Source organism: Benincasa hispida, chromosome 2, assembly GCF_027475165.1.
Source record: "Benincasa hispida cultivar pf3 chromosome 2, pf3_genome.v1.1, whole genome shotgun sequence".
Lineage (NCBI taxonomy): Eukaryota > Viridiplantae > Streptophyta > Magnoliopsida > Cucurbitales > Cucurbitaceae > Benincasa > Benincasa hispida.
Window position 1 is genome coordinate 40266614 of NC_143479.1, and position 21545 is coordinate 40288158.

At 34.0% G+C, this 21545-nt stretch overlaps 1 protein-coding gene across 3 annotated transcripts in view; it reads left to right on the plus strand.

Annotated features, from left to right (window-relative positions):
- LOC120072048 (Zinc finger C-x8-C-x5-C-x3-H type family protein) overlaps positions 1-14253 on the plus strand; it is a 54695-nt gene extending 40442 nt beyond the window's left edge. For 2 of the 3 annotated variants that reach the window (XM_090310862.1, XM_090310863.1), the window contains exons 8-10: positions 10379-10559; positions 13139-13211; positions 13991-14253. In XM_090310862.1, coding sequence (XP_090166988.1) covers positions 10379-10559; positions 13139-13211; positions 13991-14029 — 293 coding nt within the window. In that variant the 3' untranslated portion in view covers positions 14030-14253. Of the gene's footprint in view, positions 1-10378; positions 10560-12314; positions 12600-13138; positions 13212-13990 lie in introns of those variants that run through there. The other variant, XM_090310864.1, reaches the window with a different exon arrangement.
- Positions 14254-21545: the final 7292 nt, after the last annotated feature.

The following is a 21545-nucleotide window of genomic DNA, read 5'->3' on the forward strand; positions in this document are numbered from 1 at the left end:
GAGTCAATATAAGTTGTGAACTGCAGTTTGCACTTCACTAGGATCTTCGATATCGAGTTGTATGGCCTAATCTTTCGCTTCTTCCTCCTGCCTTGTTGGGCAAACGTAGCTTCCATGGGGCCTGCCTTTTCCTCAGAGCCCTTTCCGATTGAGCTAAAAATAGGGTCGGGCAACAAAATGTGCTAAAAAAAATTATTTTTTCTCTTATTAATCTTAGGAGGAAAGGTCTTAAATAGAAGAAATACCCAATTACAAATAAGGAAAGAATAAAATAATTACAAATAAGGAAAGAATAAAATACAGCAAATATACTACAATAAGTACAATATAAAATTTTACAATAAAGGAAATAATCAACACTCCCCCTTAAGCTGGTTTGAAGATATCATTCATAGCCAGCTTGTCAATCAACTTGGTGAATTGCCACTTTGGAAGACCTTTGGTTAACACATCTGTAATTTGCTCTGTTGCATCAATCTTTTCCCTTATGAAGTGTTTATCAACTTCAATATGTTTGGTCCTATCATGAAGGATTGGATTGTGGGCAATGGAAATTGCTGACTTGTTATCATAATAGATGCGTATGGGCATTGTCTGAGAGATTCAATTCTTCCAATAGTCTTCTTATATGTCCTCACAAATACCATGGGCTAATGCCCTAAATTCTGCTTCAGGACTTCTTCTTGCAACCACACTTTGTTTTTTACTTTGCCAAGTAACCAGATTTCCTCCAACAAAAGAGCACCCCGAAGTAGATCTTTTATCAGTCGTGCTTCCTGCCCAATCAGCATCAGTGTAAACCTCAATGTTTAGGTGGTCATGCTTCGTGAATAATATTCCTTTTCCTGGAATACTTTTCAAATATCTCAAAATTCTATAAATTGCTTCAAAGTGAACTGACCCGGGAGCATGCATGAACTGACTTACTAGACTAACTGCGAAAACAATGTCAGGACGTCTGTGAGAGAGGTATATGAGTCTTCCTACAAGCCTCTGGTACTTTTCCTTTTCTTTTACTTCTTTTTCAGTTGCAGCAACCAATTTTAAATTTTGCTCAATAGGAGTTTTTGCTATCTTGTAACCAAGTAAATCTGTCTCATTCAGTAGGTCAAGAATATACTTCCTCTAGTTGACAAGAATGCCATTTTTAGATCTGGCAAACTCCATTCCTAGGAAATAGTTCAAGGTTCCCAGGTCCTTGATTTGAAAATCATTAGCAAGGTTTTTCTTCAAGATATTCAGTTCTGTCTCATCATTACCTGTAAGAATGATATCATCAAGATACACTATCAAAACAACCAACTTACCACTTCTAGTATGTTTATAGAACATAGTATGATCAGCTTGACTTTGACTGAATTCATAGCTTGTGACTGCCTTTCCAAACCGTTCAAACCATGCTCTGGGAGATTGTTTAAGCCCATATAATGATTTTTTTAACTTGCACACTTTGTTAATCTCGAGATCCACCTCAAAACTAGGTGACAAGTCCATAAAAACCTCTTCTTCAAGATCCCCATTGAGAAAGACATTCTTCACATCAAGTTGATAAAGAGGCCAATCAAAATTAACTACCATAGACAACAAGATTCTAATAGAATTAATTTTAGCTACTGGAGCAAATGTTTCTTGATAATCAATGCCATAGGTCTAGGTGAACCTCTTGGCAACCAATCTGGCCTTGTACCTTTCAATACTACCATCAGCTTTACATTTTACAGTGAACACCCATTTGCATCCCACCTTCTTCTTATCTTTTGGTAGTTCGACTATGTCCCATGTATAATTTTGTTTCAGTGCATTGAACTCTTCCATCACTGCTAATTTCCAATTCAAATCATTTAGGGCTTCCTGTATATACCTTGGAACAAATAGGTTGGTTATTTTAGATGTGAAGGCTTTATGACAGTCGGACAATCTATGATAAGAAAGATAGTTTTCAATGGGATATTTGGTGCATTTACGAGTACCTTTCCTATGGGCAATTGGAATATCAAGATCAGAGACATCAGCTAAAGGATTAGGAGATGAAGAACTAGTAGAAATAGGAGTAGAGTGTCTAATACCTGGATCTTCAGGATTATTCATCGGAGTATTTGATTGGTCCTGTCATAAGTCAATTGTCTGATCTCGGACTTTTTGAGTCAAGTTTCTTCTAGTATAAACCTGAAGTTCAGGATTTTGACTTGTAGAGTCATTTTGTAGTGTTTCTCCCCCTGAAGAAGAACTCTCCATACTTGGTGTCGAAGGACTAGAGCTCATAATTACAGGACCACTGATGTTTGGGAGAGATAAAGTATCCCAAAAATTATCTTCAAGGTTAGATATCTCCCCCCGAAGAAAATTTGGGCCAAAAAGAGGTTGATTTTCCAAAAAAGACACATCCATACTCTTAAAATACTTGCGGGTCAAAGGATCAAAACATTTGTAAGCTTTCTTATGAGAAACATAGCCTTCAAAAATGCATTTAATGGCTTGAGGATCAAGTTTAGTTCGAGAAAGAGAAGTATGGACATAAGCAGTACACCCAAACAATTTAATTGGTAAATCAGAAGATAGCCAATTATTAGGAAAAAACTCATTGAAGTGATTAAAAGGAGTTTTAAAATTCAAAACCTTAGACGACATTCGATTGATCAGATATGTAGCTGTAAGAACGGCATCACCCCACAAATATTTTGGAACATTCATAGAGAACATAAGAGCACGAGCAACTTCAAGTAAGCGTCTATTCTTTCGCTCAGCAATGCCATTCTACTGAGGCGTGTCACGACACGTAGCTTGATGAAAAATGCCCTTTTCTTGCAAAAAATTGGTTAATTGTTTATTGAAATATTCATTGCCATTATCAGAGTGAAGAATTCGAATTTTAGTTTGAAATTGAGTCTTTATCATATTGTAAAATCGAACAAAAATGTCTTTTACCTCTAACTTTTTTGTTAACAAATAAAGCAAAGTTAAATGAGTGTGGTTATCTATAAAGGTAACAAACCAACGCTTACCACTATGAGTTAAGACTTTAGACGGACCCCAAACATCAGTATGAATTAAGGAAAAAGGTGATGAAGCCTTGTACGGTTTAGGCAAATAGGTGGATCGATGATGTTTGGCAAAAATGCAACTTTTACATTGAAAAATTGAACAATCAAATCCTTTAAATAAAAGAAATTTGGATGCTCTAATCTACGATGCCAAAGCATGATAGTTTCTTTAACAGAAGAACAAACACTACTCAAGCCCTGAACTTTTTTATGACTAGCAGAAACTTCATCAAAATAATAGAGACCATCAATCATCCTAGCACGTCCAATCGTCCCTCCCGATTCCTGATCCTGAAAGATAATGACTTTTACAAAAGATAACATGACGGTTAACATCCTTAGAGAGTTTACTAACAAACAACAGGTTACAAGCTAATTTTGGTACATGAAGAACAGTACGTAATATAAGTTTTGTAGTCAAACGAATAGTTCCTTTTCCTGCAATAGAGGTGAAGCTGCCATCGACAATGCGAATGTTTTCATTGTAATACATAGGAGAATATGATTCAAATAAACAAGAGGAACTGGTCATATGATCAGAAGCTTCAGAGTCTATAATCCATGGAGATGAATTAAGGCAAGAGCGAGCTTGAGGACAAGTACCTGATTGTACCAAGGAAACACTAGGATTATCAGATGATGAATTGGTCTGTAGTAGCTTCAGAATTTGATCAATTTGCTCTTTATTAAACGGTTTGGAGTCAACAACATTAGCATTAGAGGCATGTTGCTTATAACTTTTCCAATTCGCAAGTTTTCCATGAAGTTTCCAACAAGTTTCACGTGTATGTCAAGGTTTATTGCAATGGTCGTACTAGACACGAGGCTTTTCATGTGGCTTATTGGATTGATTAGAAGCCTTCATTGCAGTATTTTTGGGTTTTTAGGGTTCCAAAAATTTTGTGGGTTTTTAGGGTTTCAAAAATTTTGTTGCTTTGATACCATGCTAAAAGAAATATTATTTTCTCTTATTAATCTTAGGAGGAAAGGGTTTCTTAAATAGAAGAAATACCCAATTACAAATAAGGACAAAATAAAATAATTACAAATAAGGAAAGAATAAAATACAACAAATATAATACAATAAGTACAATATAAAATTTCACAATAAAGGAAATAATCAACAAAATGAAATTGTCGTCATTTTTCCACAGGCTACATGAAAAAAAAAAAAAACATTGATAAGAGCATGCTACATTTTCCCTAAACTACATATTGCATGGATAAGAGCATACCTCGATTTTCAATTTCGACAAATGAACATCGAACAAACGAGCCACTTCATCCCCACCTGATGATACTTCAATTAGAATAACGTTGTCTCGCCCATCATCGTGCGTATCTACATCACTCGAATGTGTTGGTGGGTCCTCAACATGTGGATCAACGACATCTGAATGATCAACATGTGAAATCTCGTCATGCAGGTGCTCAACGTGCGGATCCTCTGAAGGTGGGTCTTGGGAAAGCAGATCCTGCTATGACAGACCTTCCCCAGCGGCATAATAGTGCTGAGAATCAACCGACTTACCCTACAAATTGGATGAAGAATATTTATATATAAATGTATAAAGTTTGTTTATTTTGTATGTTATTGAATAAATCAGAGTACATAATCAACCTTTCACCAGGTGTATAAATAGACATCAAGACAAAGGCGGATTTAGTATGGGTCTAGGGGCTCTTTACAGTATATATATATATATATACACACACACACACAATTGGCATAGTATCAAAACCACTACCTTCTAGCCCCCTCTAAACCTAGGTTCAAGCCCTACTTATTACATTTATTTTTACTAAATTATATAAAGTTCCCCGTTAACAAAATTTTTGGATCTACTACTGCATCAAGAAACCACCAAAGGAAAATACATAAATGAAGAATACCCAAAAAGGAAAGGGAAATTATTTTAAATGACAAAACTGCTAAAACTATTTACAACTAATAGCAAAATATCACAGTTTATTTGTGATAGACCGTGATAGACAACGATAGACTACTATCATGATACAGATACGCAGATAGTAGTCTATCGTTGTCTATCATAAATAGACTATGATATTTTGCTATTAATGTAATTATTTTGGTTCATTTTCCTATATTTGAAAACGGCCCAAAAGGAAAATAATAATGGAAAATAATAATTAATAATAAACCCTAATTTCCTTTTAACATTCTTCCTCAAACTCAAGGTGGTAGAATGACAAATAACTTGAGTTTGTAAAGATAGCTTTCAAAATAAATCAACAGATCTGAGATGGAAATAGAAATCTACAAAGTAGACTGGAAACATAAACCCACGAAGAACAGAAGAAAACGTTTAGGCTGGAAAAAAAGATCGAGAGATCGATAACAAAATGTACAACAACTTTTGGGTTGAAAACAAAGATCCTCATAGAGAGAGATCTACAACAAAACCCACGAACAACTTATTTGAAAAGGGAACATAAATCCACAAACACAAAGTTGAAAAAAAATCAGAGACCGAAGTTGAACTACGCAGTGAATCAAACTGAACCAGACTGGTCTAACTAGGCCGAGTCGGGCAGACTGAATTGAACCAAAAATAGGCTGACTGAAATTGAACCGGTCTGAAAGCTGAAACCCATGAAAACCGCTAGTCTAACAGAAACCTATGGTCTAACCCAGGTTGATGTGTGAAGAAAATAGGGGAGGGAAGAGGATCTGTGCATGTGACTAGGTCTGACAACGTCAATAGGGATCCGAGCAGTGGCGGATGAAGAGCTAAGGTGGTGGATTTGAGCGTGGAGCAATGCGAGATAGGCTGGGCGACGACGGCAGGGATTGAGCCAAATATGGGTAGCATGCGAATTGATGATAGCGAGTGAGTCTGCCTCGAGGATGGAAGGGATCTAACAGATCTTGGTATGACGAAGGATGGTTGGCAGATTTGAAAATCGAGGATGGAAGGGATCTAACGGAGGTTGGACGCAGCATAATAACTATACTAAAACCTAATGGGCGATAGGTCTGCCTCCATCGACGTTGATTGGTAGAGGCAAAGAATGGACAGGGCTTTGGCGGCTAGGGTTCAATAAGACAAAACCTAATGCTTTCAAACCATGTTAATTTTGTATATTATTGAATAAAGCAAAGTACACAATCAACCTTTTACAAGATGAATAAATAGACATCAAGAAATCACGGAAGGAAAATACATAAATGACAAATACCCAAAAGGAAAATAATAATGGAAAACAATAATTAATAATAAACCTTAATTTCCTTTAAACAACGATATCTGAATCATGAGCATGTGAAGTCTCCACATGTGGGTGCTCGAATCTCCAAGGGCAGGTATTGGGTAAGCAAATCTTGGTATGACGGAGCTTCCCCAGTGACATAATAGTGTCGAGAATCAACCGACTTACCCTACAAATTGGATGAAGAATTTATATATAAATGTTTAAAGTCAAACATGAATATTGAAGGATCAATATATGATAATGTAGTAGCAAAATCATTATCATGTTCTTAATGAGCTTAAGCTTAGCAGTGAATGAGGATTCCATGCGATCCAATCGATCACGATTCGTTTCAGGTGCTAGCTACAATGGTACGTGATCTCTTGTCCAGCAGTCGGAATTTGGATATCCGGGCCCCTCATAACTGTATCGTCGTAGCTAGACCCATATCGTCCTGATCAACACCTCTCGTTTGATCATCAACCCTCCAAGATGCATCCACCCTTTCATTACCCTCACCCGTTAATGGTGCATCACTCACATCCTCAACAGGTTCTTGGTACCCATCCGCGCATGGTGGGTCGATAAATTGACTGATATAAGCTAGCTCCTCATCAGTCGGAACAAGGTCTATTATTCAACCCCACATGTAACCATAATGTAAGATACGAAACCCTAGATCCTACAATATGAAATACAAACAGTAAAGAAGAAAGACTTACCGCTTGAGAGCCAAACACCTGGTTTTGAATCACCTTCGACCCAGGAGAGTACGTGCAACTCCATTGTAGGATGCGCGGCGTGGCATCACTGGACGACCTATTGGCCACCTATCCACTAAGCGACGATAAGGTCTCATATGCCCAAACCTACCATATTAAACAACAAATGAAAAACAGTTTTGACACGATTATTGTTATTTACCAGTAACAAATATCATAAGGTACAATCAACTAACCTAGAATACGAACGGAAATACGCATAGACTGTACGACTCAAACGACTCACTATTAGCAGGCTTCTTCTTGTATATTGCTACTTTCTCGTTTAGTGCACCCTTTAAGGTACTTGGACTCTTTTTGAAAATCATGTTGCCCTAATCATAGCTGTAGAACTCCTCCTAGTCGTCAATTACACTCAACATGGTCCAATACACGTGTTGCCTCCATTCCCTATCCATCATAGCCAACTCAATGAAGTAGAATATAACCATCTTCACTACATGTTAGGGATGTTCAAATGACCCGACATCTTGAACAACCTAGACTCAATCAAAACGATAAGGGTTGGGTTGGGTTAGTTTTGTTTTTGGGTTGGGTTAGGATGAATTTTTTCTTAGGTTGGGTTGGGTCTAGGGTTGAATAAAAAAGAATTTGGGTTGATTCAACCGAACCCGAATTACATATATATTAATAAAACATATATATTTCTTTTAAAATTGATGAATTTGTGAATTCTTTATGTTTTTCTTTTAAGAATGTTTGTTTTTTTCATAAAGTTTGTAATAGATATTATAGATATTTGATAGGTAAAAATTTAGTTTCATGAGATTTTAGTTATTAGATATGTGTTGTAGATAAATTTAAGTATTTTAAGTTAAGGAAAAAAAATTATAACCTGACAACCCAACCCAATCCAAATTTTGAGGGTTGGGATGAGTTGGGTTGGAGACAATGTTTGGGTTATTTGGGTTGCCAACTTAACCAACCCGAATTTTTGGGTTGGTCCAAAAAAACGCTACAACCCCACCCAACCCAACCCATGTACACTCCTACATGTCATCACTCTCAAACTCATAGTCCGGAAATTTCATGTCCAACTCCATCCCATTCATGTCAGTCCTGTCGACCAAGTACAACCTCTTGAGCCTATGAGCTCTATCCTTGTCAAACTCAACTTTACGTGCTGCATCATAAACCTGTCAGTATGTCAAACTGCTCCCGCCCATAAGACACTTTCCTCCCTAACAACTTAAAGCTAATGGTGTCTTCCCTTTCCTCCTCCACCTCTCTCGGAAGAATATAATGGCAGAGGGACCCACCGAAAACAAACTTCAAGTCTAAAAAATGTCCAAAAACTGTTTGCCTAAACATATAACTGTCTAGGCGTTAATTTCTTATGACAGAAATTGTTTGCTCCAGATGGGAACAATAGGTCAAAATTAGCAGGAAAATAGTCTGAAGTGCAGAATTTTGGTACCAAAGTCATCTATAACACAAGAAAGATGAACTCAAGAAACAACCACAACAAACCATGAAAAATATGCAAATTGCTATAAATCCCAGGGCAATCTCGACCGAAATCGTGTCCCGAGATTTAACACCTCAGATGCCCTAAAACACCCAAAATCATTTTTAAATCTCGGGACAGGTTGCATGAATCTTGGGCCATATTCATTCAAATCCCGGTCGAGATTTAAAATAATCTCGTGCGAGATGATGCTCAGAAACCCATAAATTCAATGTAAACAGACAAGTTACAAACAAAAACAACAACCAATGTCCAAAAAACACAAAAAACGCACCAGATTTGTTGAAAATTTTTCAGCCTAATACTAAACCTTAAGAAGTTTTGGAAATTAAAAATCAAATGTTTAACTAAACAAAGAGTGAAATTCCTCTGTTGAGAACCAACAACAAACCAATGCAACTAATCTTGGAGATGGACAAAAACTTCAAACAAAAACTCTTGATGAAGAAGAATGAATGTCTGAATTGACGGTGTAGACTGACCCTTCAGTTTTAAGCATGAGGGATATTTTCATCCTTTCACATTATTGATCTATTTGAAATTGTAATATTTTGATTAAATCTCGGGACATGATCTTGGCCGAGATCGCCCGAGAAAAAAATCTTCGAACGTGTTTTCTTAAAGTGTGATACTTTTAAAATGGCAAAACTTCATGAGGTTATTTTGGACAATTTCTTGGAGACACGGGTATATTTTGGAAAAAAAAAAAAAAAAGAAAGAAAAAGGCCCAGCCCATTTAGAAACTCCATCAAATTTTAATTTTAAACAAAAAAAAAATGGTCATTAAAAGTTAAAAGCTAAAAACTTTAACTAGCCTTCTCTCCCTTCTATATTTTATTCACGAAGAAGAGAAAGGAAACAACAGCAAACACCGCCATCGGCCTTGTTTGCGCTAGTCCTAGCCTCCCAGTTTTTGTTAGTATTTTAATTTTCCCCCCTTAACTTCCTATAAGTTGAACTAAATAAGAAGTATTGTCAACAAAATTAAATTAGCATCAAATTTTCGTGGTTTCCTAACATTGCTCTTCAAGGTTCAACTAAATTATGCTTTTTTTAGTGGAGTAAATTAGTATTTTTTTTTAATATTAGATTTACATGTATCCTAAAAAAAGAATGTTTCCTCGATTCCTCAATATGTTCATGTGCTAGTTATTTAGAAATTGATGTATCATTGTATACGTTTGGCTGTGTCCATGTTCGTGTCCATGCCCATATCTAGGTTTCCTTAGGCCCCAATATTGAAACACGAGCTGGAAAAGAAAAGCCAAATCAAGAATCTGGACGAAACCCATAGTATTAATCCTCCCATAAGAAGTCAACCAGGCAAAAACATTAATCTCCCGTGTTTTACCTTTCTTTTAGCGGGGTAGAATCTGGCGGGTGTAGAGGGAAGGAATCTAGCGGCTTGCGGACTCCAGCACCATTATGAAGACAATTGAAAGAATCTAGCAGCTTGTCGAAAGTGACAATTAAAAAAAAGAGCCAACTTGGATGGAATTAGACTAGAAGAGACAAATTGTGAAGACGAGAAAAAAACGATCAAAGTGGACCGTCATCCAGCCAATGATCAAAAGTTAAACCCAACTATCTTCCCCAGCTTTATGGCAAATAAAACTCTAGTCATGAACTAGGACAGACAATAGACAATGGAGATGCTTTCCAAGAAATTCTTGAAAGTGGGGAAGATGCTTTCCAAGAATGCATCAAACATTTTGGTTTTGAAGATAAGTTCCATAATCAATTATATAAAAGGATAAGATGCTTTCTATTTGATCTGGATTTTGTGCATTTTTAATGGTAGCTCAGCAGTGTAGTGACTTTTTAGTTATTATTGTTATCATAAACTTTTAGTTTCTTGTGATTGTCAATTTTAGGTGCATTTGGTAGCCAACTCCCGAGTCAAACATTTGGAAACTCTACCCTAAGTGGCTTTAATAACAGTGGCATAACAAATGCTGAAAGTAATCTTTCCTCTCCAGCGATGCTAACAAACTTCCCTACAACGAGTGCAAATTCAGGTGCCGATGGACAAATTGTGCCAAATGCCCAGTTGGTGTAAGTTTGTTGAAGCCATCTTTTATTATTATTGGCCATTTAGTACAAATGTATTGTTTGGAAATGAAATAACTAACCTTTTGATGTTCCTTTTTTTTAAAAAAAATTTTTAAATTATTGGGGAGAAACATACTATTTCTTATTCCTGGAAATCACTTAATAATGGGTAAATATAAAACAAAAGAAAATCCAACTAAGGAAATAGATTATAAAGGAAAATGATATCTAAAAATAATTAAGAGATAAATGACTAATATTTTAATCTATATAACACACAAATCTACACTCCCCCCTCATACTCAATTGTATATAGAATACAAGCCAAGCTTGGAATTGAATTCATCAAAAAACTTATACTTGACAATGTTTTGGTGAGAGTGTCAACAATTTGATGGTGAGACGGAACGTAGTTTAGTTCCACTACGTGCTTATGTGCTTTGTTTTGATTAATGCTTGACTATGGTAAAACATTTTGAATGAACTTAGGGTTTCTATTCTTAGTTCTTTCAAAAGCTTCTTAATCCACATTCCTTCACAAATTTCCAAAGCTAGTTCTCAATATTCGATCTTTACACTGCTTGCGACAATTAAATGCTCTCCCCAAAAACAATAACAATATCCAAATGTAGGATCAGTTAATTCTTCTACCCAACTAGCATTAGTATTCAGTTCTACCATTCTGTTTGATGAATTTTTAACCAACAACCTAGGAACTCCTCCCCAAAACCCTAGATGTGCCGAAAACCTAGCCGCCTCTCAGTCCAACCTCTGACCACTGCCGTCAACCGAGATGCCTCCATTCATCTACTGCGGTCACCCTTGGCTGTTGATCCTTGTCGTCAACTTCTTTTCTTTCTTCTTTCAGGTCGTCAACTTCTTTTTTTCTTCCTTCTTTTGGCTATCAATCATCATCGTCCCACTATTCTTTGTCCAACATTTATCCATCGTGTAGCCTCCGCTAACAGCCGCTTACATCAATGACCACCTACCCCAATGCCCTTGGGCGTTGATCTTTGTCGTCGGTGGCCATGTCCTAAACCCTAGATCCCCTCCATTTTTCTCTCACCGGTTACCCCCTCCCTTTTTTGTCGGTTTGAAGCTGCAAACAAAGATAATCCTTTCTCTCATCCTTTCTCGTCGGTTTGAAGCTTGTTTAGTTGTGTTTTTGCATCTCCCAAAGAAATTTTTTAATAAGAGACCGTGGAGCTTCAGGAGTTATCCGATTATCTATGTTTAGATCTTATGGAACAGTTTCTAAGTGTGCTGTTTGGCCTAGTACTGGGGGATGCTTAGTATTTTGGGAAATGGTTAGACTCTCTATAGTTTGACAAGCTTAGAAATTTGAACTTCAATTCTTTTTGTTTTCTTGAAAAGGATTAGCCTCATGAGGAATTGCAGATTAGTAAGTCAAAATTGAGAAATTTTGTAGAAAGTGGATTGCCAAACTTCCAAGTGGAGACAGTTTTTTGGTTCAGTAGAAGCAAATTCTAGATTTCCTTGTTTTCACGTGTCTGCCTTTTGGGTTAAAAAAAGGGAGAGAGGTTTTGGATTTGAAGTTTTGATTTTGTTATTGTAGTTAATAGACTACTTGTACATTATTCTTGGAAAGAAATTCAGTATTCTTTGGAAGATTGTTTCCAGTTTTAATCTGCTTTTGCAATTTGAAACTCTACCAATTGGAGGTAGCAACTGCGGGGTCAGTGCATTCAGCTTCAATTGAGAAAAAAATGGTTCTAATTTGTTGATACATTTTAGGGGAGGATGAAGGCCCACACGATCAGAAAACCCTACGAGCAATGGAAGGAATGAAACGCAAATTTTAGTGATGAAATCCAGGGACCTGGAAACTCACAGGGGCTCAAGAAGATGAAAGAAAACCTGAAAACACGAATGTGTTCGGAAAAAAGAACTGATACCCGAGGGAAAAAAACTGAAGTTAAAGCGGGAAAATCCATGCTCTGTCCCAAATCGCGTAACTTTTGATAGAAACGGCCGGAAATGCTGCTGGACGGCAGATAATGACGACAGGATGAGCTATTGGTCACTTATCTCTTAATTATAAAAATAATTAATTATAATGAAAAGATAAATGACTAATATTTTAATCTAGATTCACCTATATTATAAACAAATTTACACTTTTGATTTTTAATATGGTTGCTGTTACTACCACTATTGTTAAAAACCAACTTGAGTATTAATTAAGGCTTATATTCTTGACCTAGAAGGTTAGAAGTTCAAATCTCCATCCTAGGAAGTGTAAAGTAAAGATAACGGTTGTTTAATTCACACCACGAAATGTTGGTCAAAACACCACTCAAGTTAAAAGCGGATTTGATGAACGTGGCATGTGCTCGTGCCTAAACAGGTTGACAAATGCTACATGGTCTGTCTCTCGAGTAGAATAAGGAGCCATTGCCTCTGAGTCCTGTGATCTTTTCTCATTCCAAACATCATGCTTAAACATCATTTCTTTCGATAACAATTAAATTCAAGCAACTTCACATTACTAAATTTGTACCACCTAAAGAAGTTAGAAAGTTATGTTTTAAGTTCGGTTTCTCTTCTCGATTATGCAGAAATAAGTTACAGCAGGAAAATAGTTCTGTGGATGTTAGCATTTGGATGAAAGAGAAATGGGTTCCTGGAGAGGTACGATATTTTGTTAATGTCTATTCTATTTTATTTTTCTCACCAATTTTTCAAGTTTTATTGATCTAAGCTACAAACTTTGAATTTTTTATTTTGATAAATTATGAGACATGCCTATTTGCAACAATATTTACCAATTCGTTTTAAATGTCTTATATAAAAGATTAAAGTGTAAATCTTTCTAAGAAAAGGAATATAGACTAGTTGAATGTAGGTTGGCTTTATAATTATTTGGTTTTCTTTATTTCTTTATTTTTTTCAAAAAATATTCTTTGAATGTTTGTTTGAAAATTAAATGACAAGCCTAAAAACCAGAGACTTAGACACAAAATTGAAAGTTTGGAGTTTCATTATACATGAAAATTTATATTAAATATGTCCATTTTTTTAACGTTTCCAATATGTTGTGGACTTATAAAACACGAAATTGAAAATTCAAGTACTTATTAGACACAAAATTGAAAGTATAGATACCTATTAGACACTTTTAAAAATTCCATGACTAAATTGGCAAACTTCAAAGTTACGATTAAACTCGGAATTGAACCTTAAAACTACGAGGATATTGTGTATTTCAACGTCAAGCCAACCTAGTTTTTCCTTCAATCACAAAATAAACATAAATTTACACATTCTTTCTACTCTCAATAGATCATTGCATCATTTGAAAAAAAAGCATTTTCCTTTTATTTGATGATTTTTCAAGTGTTATTAATAATAATGATTTTTTTGAGGTGTTATTAACATTAAACTCACAATTTCTTTGTGAATGCATTCAGATACCGGAAGTGGCTCCTCCAGATTCACTTGTTCAGTAGCCCATATTTTTGAAGACCATATACTAAAATATGTACGTGCAAATGTATGTACTAAAATACCTAGATTTGATAGAAAGATATAGTATAGAAGTTTAGGAAACTAATATATGTATAACTTCAAACTTTATAAGTTTAAGGGTAATTTTTAGAATTTTCTATCGAATGAATGACACAGGATTATACATCAAGGGATAAAAATAAAACTATAAATATTTTAAACCCAAGATTTGAAATTCGAATTCAGCACCTAGTGGTCACATTTCCAGGTTCAAGAGTACGAATGAAACTATGAATGGTATATTACTAACCTCTTGCGATGATAAGGAATTTGAATTCTCACCTCATTCCAGCTTCGACTTCTGAAAAAGTTATGTATCAAGACTATTATTAGGTCTATTTTTTATAAGTAGTCTTTTTTTTTTCTTTTTTTTTTGTTAAGTTACTTCCTGTTAAGTTGTACTAAATGATATATTTTTTATTATCATTATTATTTTCTAGATAAATTACAAACTTTAATATTAAATTTTAGGCTCTTTTAAACATTTTATCACTCAAAATTAACACACATTTAAGCGTTCAAAATTACTTTAATATTAAAATTTACACATTTAAATGTAATTTTATATCATCAAAATTATTTTTAAAGAACTAAATATATGTTTTAGGGTGATTTTAAAAATAACAAAAATGATTTTAATTATTTTAGAATCTACCAGGAGTTGAATGTTGATCAGCTTAGAAGACCTAAATATTTAATGCTGTTTGATTTGCAGATCTTTTCTTGTCAAACAGACGGGAAGATTTGAGAAAAATAAACCCATAGATTATAGAACAGCCGTCCAAAGTACCGAAAAGGATAGAGAATAATGCTCCGATAAATAAATAAAACAGAGAGATTCTTGTTTGAAGTCAATGAATATGAAGTAAACATATTGCTCTATTGTCAATTAATTTAAGGAAAATCTTCCAGTTGTTTACGGAATCTCAAACCTCTTTCGAAAAATGCTTCTCGACTACTCCAAAGCTTATTTAGGCTAATTTAATAATCATTTGTTTGTGTGTATATATATATATATATCTATTTATACTATATTAAAAGAGTGAAAGTAGGAGAACATTTATATTCTCTTTTTGTTCCTACATTTTTAATAAATGACTACTTTGTCTTCCATTTTTGAGTACGATTTTTCATTTGGTGTCTATTGAACGATGTTAGAACGATAGAGGTATAACCTTTTGTCGATGGGACACTATTCAAATGATTACACATATTGCATCCATGTATCCATTCCTATAGGAATGTGATTCATGTATAAAAATGTGACTATTCGAGTTTAGATATCCGTTGATATCTTTCAATCTTTGGGACATGACTCTTAGAGTTTAGATGTCTGTTGATTGTTTTTGTGTAGGTGGTTATACATCGGATATTCATCAATGTATGGATGTGATCCATATAAAAGGCAACTTATCGAGTTTAGGTGTTTGTTGAGACATGTTAGAACAATGAAGGTTGTCTTTCATATTTTCACTTTACAAAGTAGATTTATTCTATGTGAAAGTTAATTTTGAAGTTGAATAAGTACATTTTATGTCAACAGAGCACCACTATTCAGGTGTAGTTGGTGTTACATATCGAATTTCTATATCTGTTGCTAATTTTACATTTTTTTTTGTTCTTAGAAGGAAGTTTCATTGTTTCATATACACTTATAAAGTGTAGAGTAGTAGAAGCTATTTCAATATACTTCATCAGAATGATTTACAATTAATAAATATAAATGAATTTTCAACATTCACACTAACCTTTAAAACATAAAAAATAATATAATAAACTATAAAATTCATAAGCACATGCATGATAAGTAAATCGTTATTAGTATATATATATGGTTTTTTAAACTAATTTAAAAATCTAAAGATAAAAATATAATTATGAATGCCTCAAGATTCGAAATTTGACATCTAGTCGCCACATTTCAAGATTAGGTAAAAATGAAACTAAGAACGTCTCAACCCCAAAATTCGGTTAAATTAAAATGCATATATTAGTAACCTATTTTGAAAGTAAGGAAATTGAATTCTCACTAAAACAAAAGAAAATGTATGAAATATTTTAATTGGTCTATTTTTTTATGAGTAATTATGATATTCTGCCACTAAATATAATAATATTTTATTTGATTTCAAGGTTGATAGTACATATTTTATACCAATTAGTTATGTTCATTTTTGTGATAATTGTGCATTACTCATAAATCTAGACAATGTGTACGACTTTGTAAAACATTTTAACATGTAAATTATTGTATCATGTAACAAATGTGGTATTCGTGTAAATAATTACAAAAGCTTCTAAATAAATGGTAATTAGATACCTCAAATCCACGATGAAATCAACTTCAACTTCTCTCTTGTAAAGTTAAAATCTAGGTAGTCATGGTGAGAATTATGAAAATTATTGGAGATGGAATTTTAAAGTGAATCTACGAGTCAAGCACATATTGTAACAAAACAATCCATAAGTAGACAAATTGAATAACAAACAATAAGAGTACAGATAAAGAGACATAGAGGTTGATAACTTAGTTTGATTGTAATATCACCTATTTTGGGTGGTAGTATGCCTAGTGAAAGGAAGTTTCACTATTAAAAGAATTAAGCAATAACATCAAAATATTTACTTGTTAGACTTCTTCTACAATGACTCACGTACAAGACTTCTTCTACAATGACTCACGTACAACCCACTTTTCCATTTCAACTTAGGCTAAGTTTGAGATCTCTTTACTTTCACAAATGTACTTTCAAACTATGTTTAGGGATCCCCTCATATAGACCCTCCTAAGCACTAGCTCCCTTCACCTTTATGAAATAGCTTCTCCCAAACTGAGTATGAGATCTCTCAATACAATGAAACATTGGCTCCCCTAAGTATGAGTAAACTATTTTTTTTCACTCACAGTGACAGACAATAGATGAACACATTTCGGGCTAGTCTAGATGACTATTGACAACATCCTTATCATAATAACAATCTTATTCAAAATGGATAACCCTAACATAAACAAATCCATGCTCTATGTATGTCACGGTCTTGAGAAGATCTTTGAATACGAATATAATCTTCTTTGCAATAATAAAGGAAAGCAACTCCTGCAACATTGTACCTCATGCTTTAACAAATAAAATGGAGTATGTTAGATTATCTTTAAGAGTCCTTGTTTGTCACATCAAACTGGTCATTCATATATGATTGTAAAGTAACTTTTTTTTCCTCCCTTTTTCAGGTCTGTCATCAAAAGTCATCTCGAAAGTGAGTGGGGCATGAGTTCATCAGCTTTCATATTGGAAATATCTTGACCTTTTCTATAGCAGTTAATTTCATATCAAATTGATCTCTTAAGTAGATATCTGAGAACCTTTCCAACAAGTTTTTCTTCAGATAATTTTTCACCCAGAGTAAAAGATTCATTTTCTACGTCCAATAGACAACATTAAATTCAGATATTGATTCATCGTCAAGCATCTACAAGTTTTTAAATTTTGTCGAAAGGAGTTGTAGTCTTGACATCTTCACTTTGAAAAGTTCCTTCATGAGCAACTTCTAATATTCCTAAGTCTCTTTAGTTGAAGTATAAGTATTGATGAGACAAAAAAACGTTTCTGTCTACACCATTGAAAATTACATTTAAAGCACGCGAGTTTCCTTAGAAGCTTCATCTTCTTCATTAGTCCAGTCGTTTTCTAGCTTAGGTATCTTAGCACCATTCTAATTAGTGACATCTGGATGAGACCAGCCTATAACCATTGCTTTCCAAGCTTTGCTATCAATGGATTATACATGCTTTTCAGTAGGCATAAATTGTTCCATCCAAAATCGGAGGACGAGTAGTAGATCTACCTTATTTCATAGTGTCCATCTTAGTTGAGAGACAATCTTGGAATCAATACACCGAAAAGATAGGGGCCTGTTTTGATACCAATTGAAAAAATAAAGTGGATCTAACACATAATACAAATATCAAACACGATGTTGTAACGTGATTATTGACAAATAGAATGACTTATGGGGTGTTTGACTCACCAACATGAGTTGGGTTGAGTTTGTACCAACTCAATGTTTGATCCACCAGCATTAGATGTTGGTGGAGTTGGTATATTTTATCAATTTACCCCTACTCTCCCTCCTTCCAATTTTCAATAGCTCCACCAATTGACCATTGACTATCACTACTACACTCTGGAAACAAACTCTAGGTTTCAACAACCACCTCTGATGACAGGTGTCGACGACCAACTTCAGGCTTCGACAACCACCTCTGACGAAAACTCTAGTAACCCAACTCTGACAACCACCTTCGCACGACTAAAACCGTCGACCAAGTTTGGGCTCAATAACCACCTCTGGTAACAAACTCTGACAAATAACTTTGATAACCACTTCTAACTACAAAGTCTGACAAAAATCACATTTGATGACCACCTTCGAGCGAACAACTCCGACGACCAACTCTGGGTTCGACAACCACCTCCGACGACAGAAATTTGACAACCAATTTCAATACCACCTTCATGTGATAACTTCGAGCTTTGACTACCTCTAACTACAAATCCCAATGAAAATCATCCTTCGATGATCAACTTTGATGACCACCTTCTCACGACCAACTCCGATAAACAATTTCAGGCTTCGAAAATCACCTCTGACGACAAACTCCCGCGGCCAACTCTAATACCACCTTCATGAGACCAACTTTAAACTCCAACAACCACCTCCAACTACAAACTCCAATGAAAATTATCTTCGATAATTAACTTTGACAATTATAAAATTGATGACTATTAAAGTATGTTGTAGGGTTGTTGATTATATAAATAATAGTATTTTGTCTAGATTAAATGTCAAATAAAATAACACTTTATTTTATCAAATAACTAATCTGTTTATACAAATAAATTTACAAACTATGAAACCACGGGATTTAGAGCATCAACCTCAACAATCTCCCACTTGTTCTAAAGCTAGTGGGGTGTACAAATACAAAAAATAAATAAAGCACAATACCCAAATAATAAACTAGAGCATACAATACGCACTTGGTAACAAAATGTAATGTTTATATGTAGAAATTTGCAAAATATATTTTTATTTAATTGAATTCACATACCAAATGAGTGTTAATTATATTTGGAAAAACATGTATTTATTTGAATAGTATGTAACACATAACAAAAAAAAAAAAAACTATAAAATGGAGATATTTTTTCTGAAACATTTTCTGGCAAGAAGTAGTGAAAAATAAAGATTTAATCTTTGATTATCCTCCAAATTTGAAGGAAATGAAATTGAAATTGTTGAAGAAATGTGGTGACATTTCATTGGCTACTAAGATGATTGTGGAGATTCAATTAAAAAAATGCATGACAGAGTAAAATTACAAAGCAACAATAGGAAAAGAAGAAAAAGAAGAAGGTGGTGATGAAATTCATGGAGAAAATTTTGACTTTTCCATTTTATTTAACTATATTCCTACAAAAAATATAGTGGATTACTTTTGTTTATTTAAAAAGAAAGAACGAAAGAAAGAAGAAAGAAAAACTTTAAAAATTAAAAGAAAAAGATTGCAATCTATATTTTATTCAATACAAATATTGGTAGAATTATTGAATATAAAATTTTCAAAACAAAAATAGTCATCATAAAAGTAGATTATTAGAGTTTAAAAAACTGCATCAGATACCTCAGAACATATGAACTTAGACCAAATAATTCTGCACTCAAAACACAGACATATGAACTCCACAGACATATGAACTTTAGACATCATGTCTCAACTCAATGCCCCAAACAACCTCTTAATATCAAACAATCACAACAAATTTAGTGAGATACAAAGATTGATAATCCAGATCAATGCAATATCACCTACATCTGGGAGGCTATGTACTTGATGGAAAGAAACTTCACTATATAAATAGTTTATCAATTACAACGAAGTACAACTTACTTTTCAGTTTCAACTTATGCTCCCCTAAGTTCGAGATCCCTTTGCTTCCACAATAATGCTTCTCCAAAATTTTTATGAGATTTTTGGGTTTTATGCTCTAAACTCATGATTTGTAAATAATAAAATTTACAGATTATTAATAAAATAATTGTGATTTTATTTTATGTCTTAATATTGCATAACTCAATTAAAAAAAGTCCAAGGTCATTTATACGAAACTTGAATAGTATGTAGTTGACATACAAGTGAATCATGTACAAGTAATAACCCAAAGGGTCTATAGTATATGGATAAGGTTGGGTGTCTTATCCTGGTGATACTATGGATACGACCTACTTTATTACAAAAGATCTGATCCAAGTCACTCATGTAGAGACATGTGAATGGAGATATCCTATACAAATAGTTTGTGTAAGACTAGACGATGAAATAACTAATCTGTCTTTGTAATGCCGTTGACCGAAGATATTAATATTTGACAAAATAATCATATGTAAATTGATCTTAATCCTGAGTGAGTTATGAACTCCTGTTTGTAAGGACTCGTCCTTTGATTTGTACGGGTGAGAGTGACTTGAGATACTGACTCAATTAGCCTACTATTTTGAGAACTTGACTGCATAGGGAGTTAGAAATGTAATTTCACAAGATGAAACTTCTTCCTTCCCATAGGGAAAAAGTAGATGAGTAGTTCCCTTAAGTACTAACTCTGAGACTTGAACAATGGGGCTCCACCCATTCATTGGCTTGAAAGGGACTTGCTTTATGGTTGGATCATAAACAAATTATTCATTAGAGGATCAGTTGTACTTAAGGTTACAGGGGTAAAACAGACATTTGACCCAATTATAAATACAAATAACTCGTGAATGATTGACTATGTGTATGATTATATCCATGGACACAACTTGTCCTATAGTGCATAAGAGTGCAACTGTAGGTTTATATTAGTTTGCCCCATAGTTAATGAATGTTGATTAATTAATTAATCCCGAATCATTTGAGCTTATAATATGTAGGTACCTTTACTAGCTCACAATAGATGAATGAGGACCAAAGGTTTTGAAAGAATAATTTGAAATGTTCAAATTAAATTAAGGAGACATATGCTAATTATAGATGATACAATTAATATAATGTCTGTAGATACATTATATTATATAATATGAAAGGTTTAGTGTATTTGAATATGATTAAGATAATAAATTAATATGGATAAAATCAATATTAAAACTATGGGTTAAAAGTTAAATGAATGAAATTCATATTAAAACTATAGGTTATGAGAGATGCACATGTGAATATAATTCAAATTTTTAATTGAATATTAGATATTTAATTATATCATTTTATTTAAAATAAATAAATAATTAATTATTTAATTAATTAATTTAAATTGCATTACAGGGGAGTGGGAGAGTGAGGAAGTTATTCCCTCACTTTGTTAAATACATGGCTAAATTTCTTGATTTCTTTCTCTCAACTTGAAGAAAAATACAGAGAAA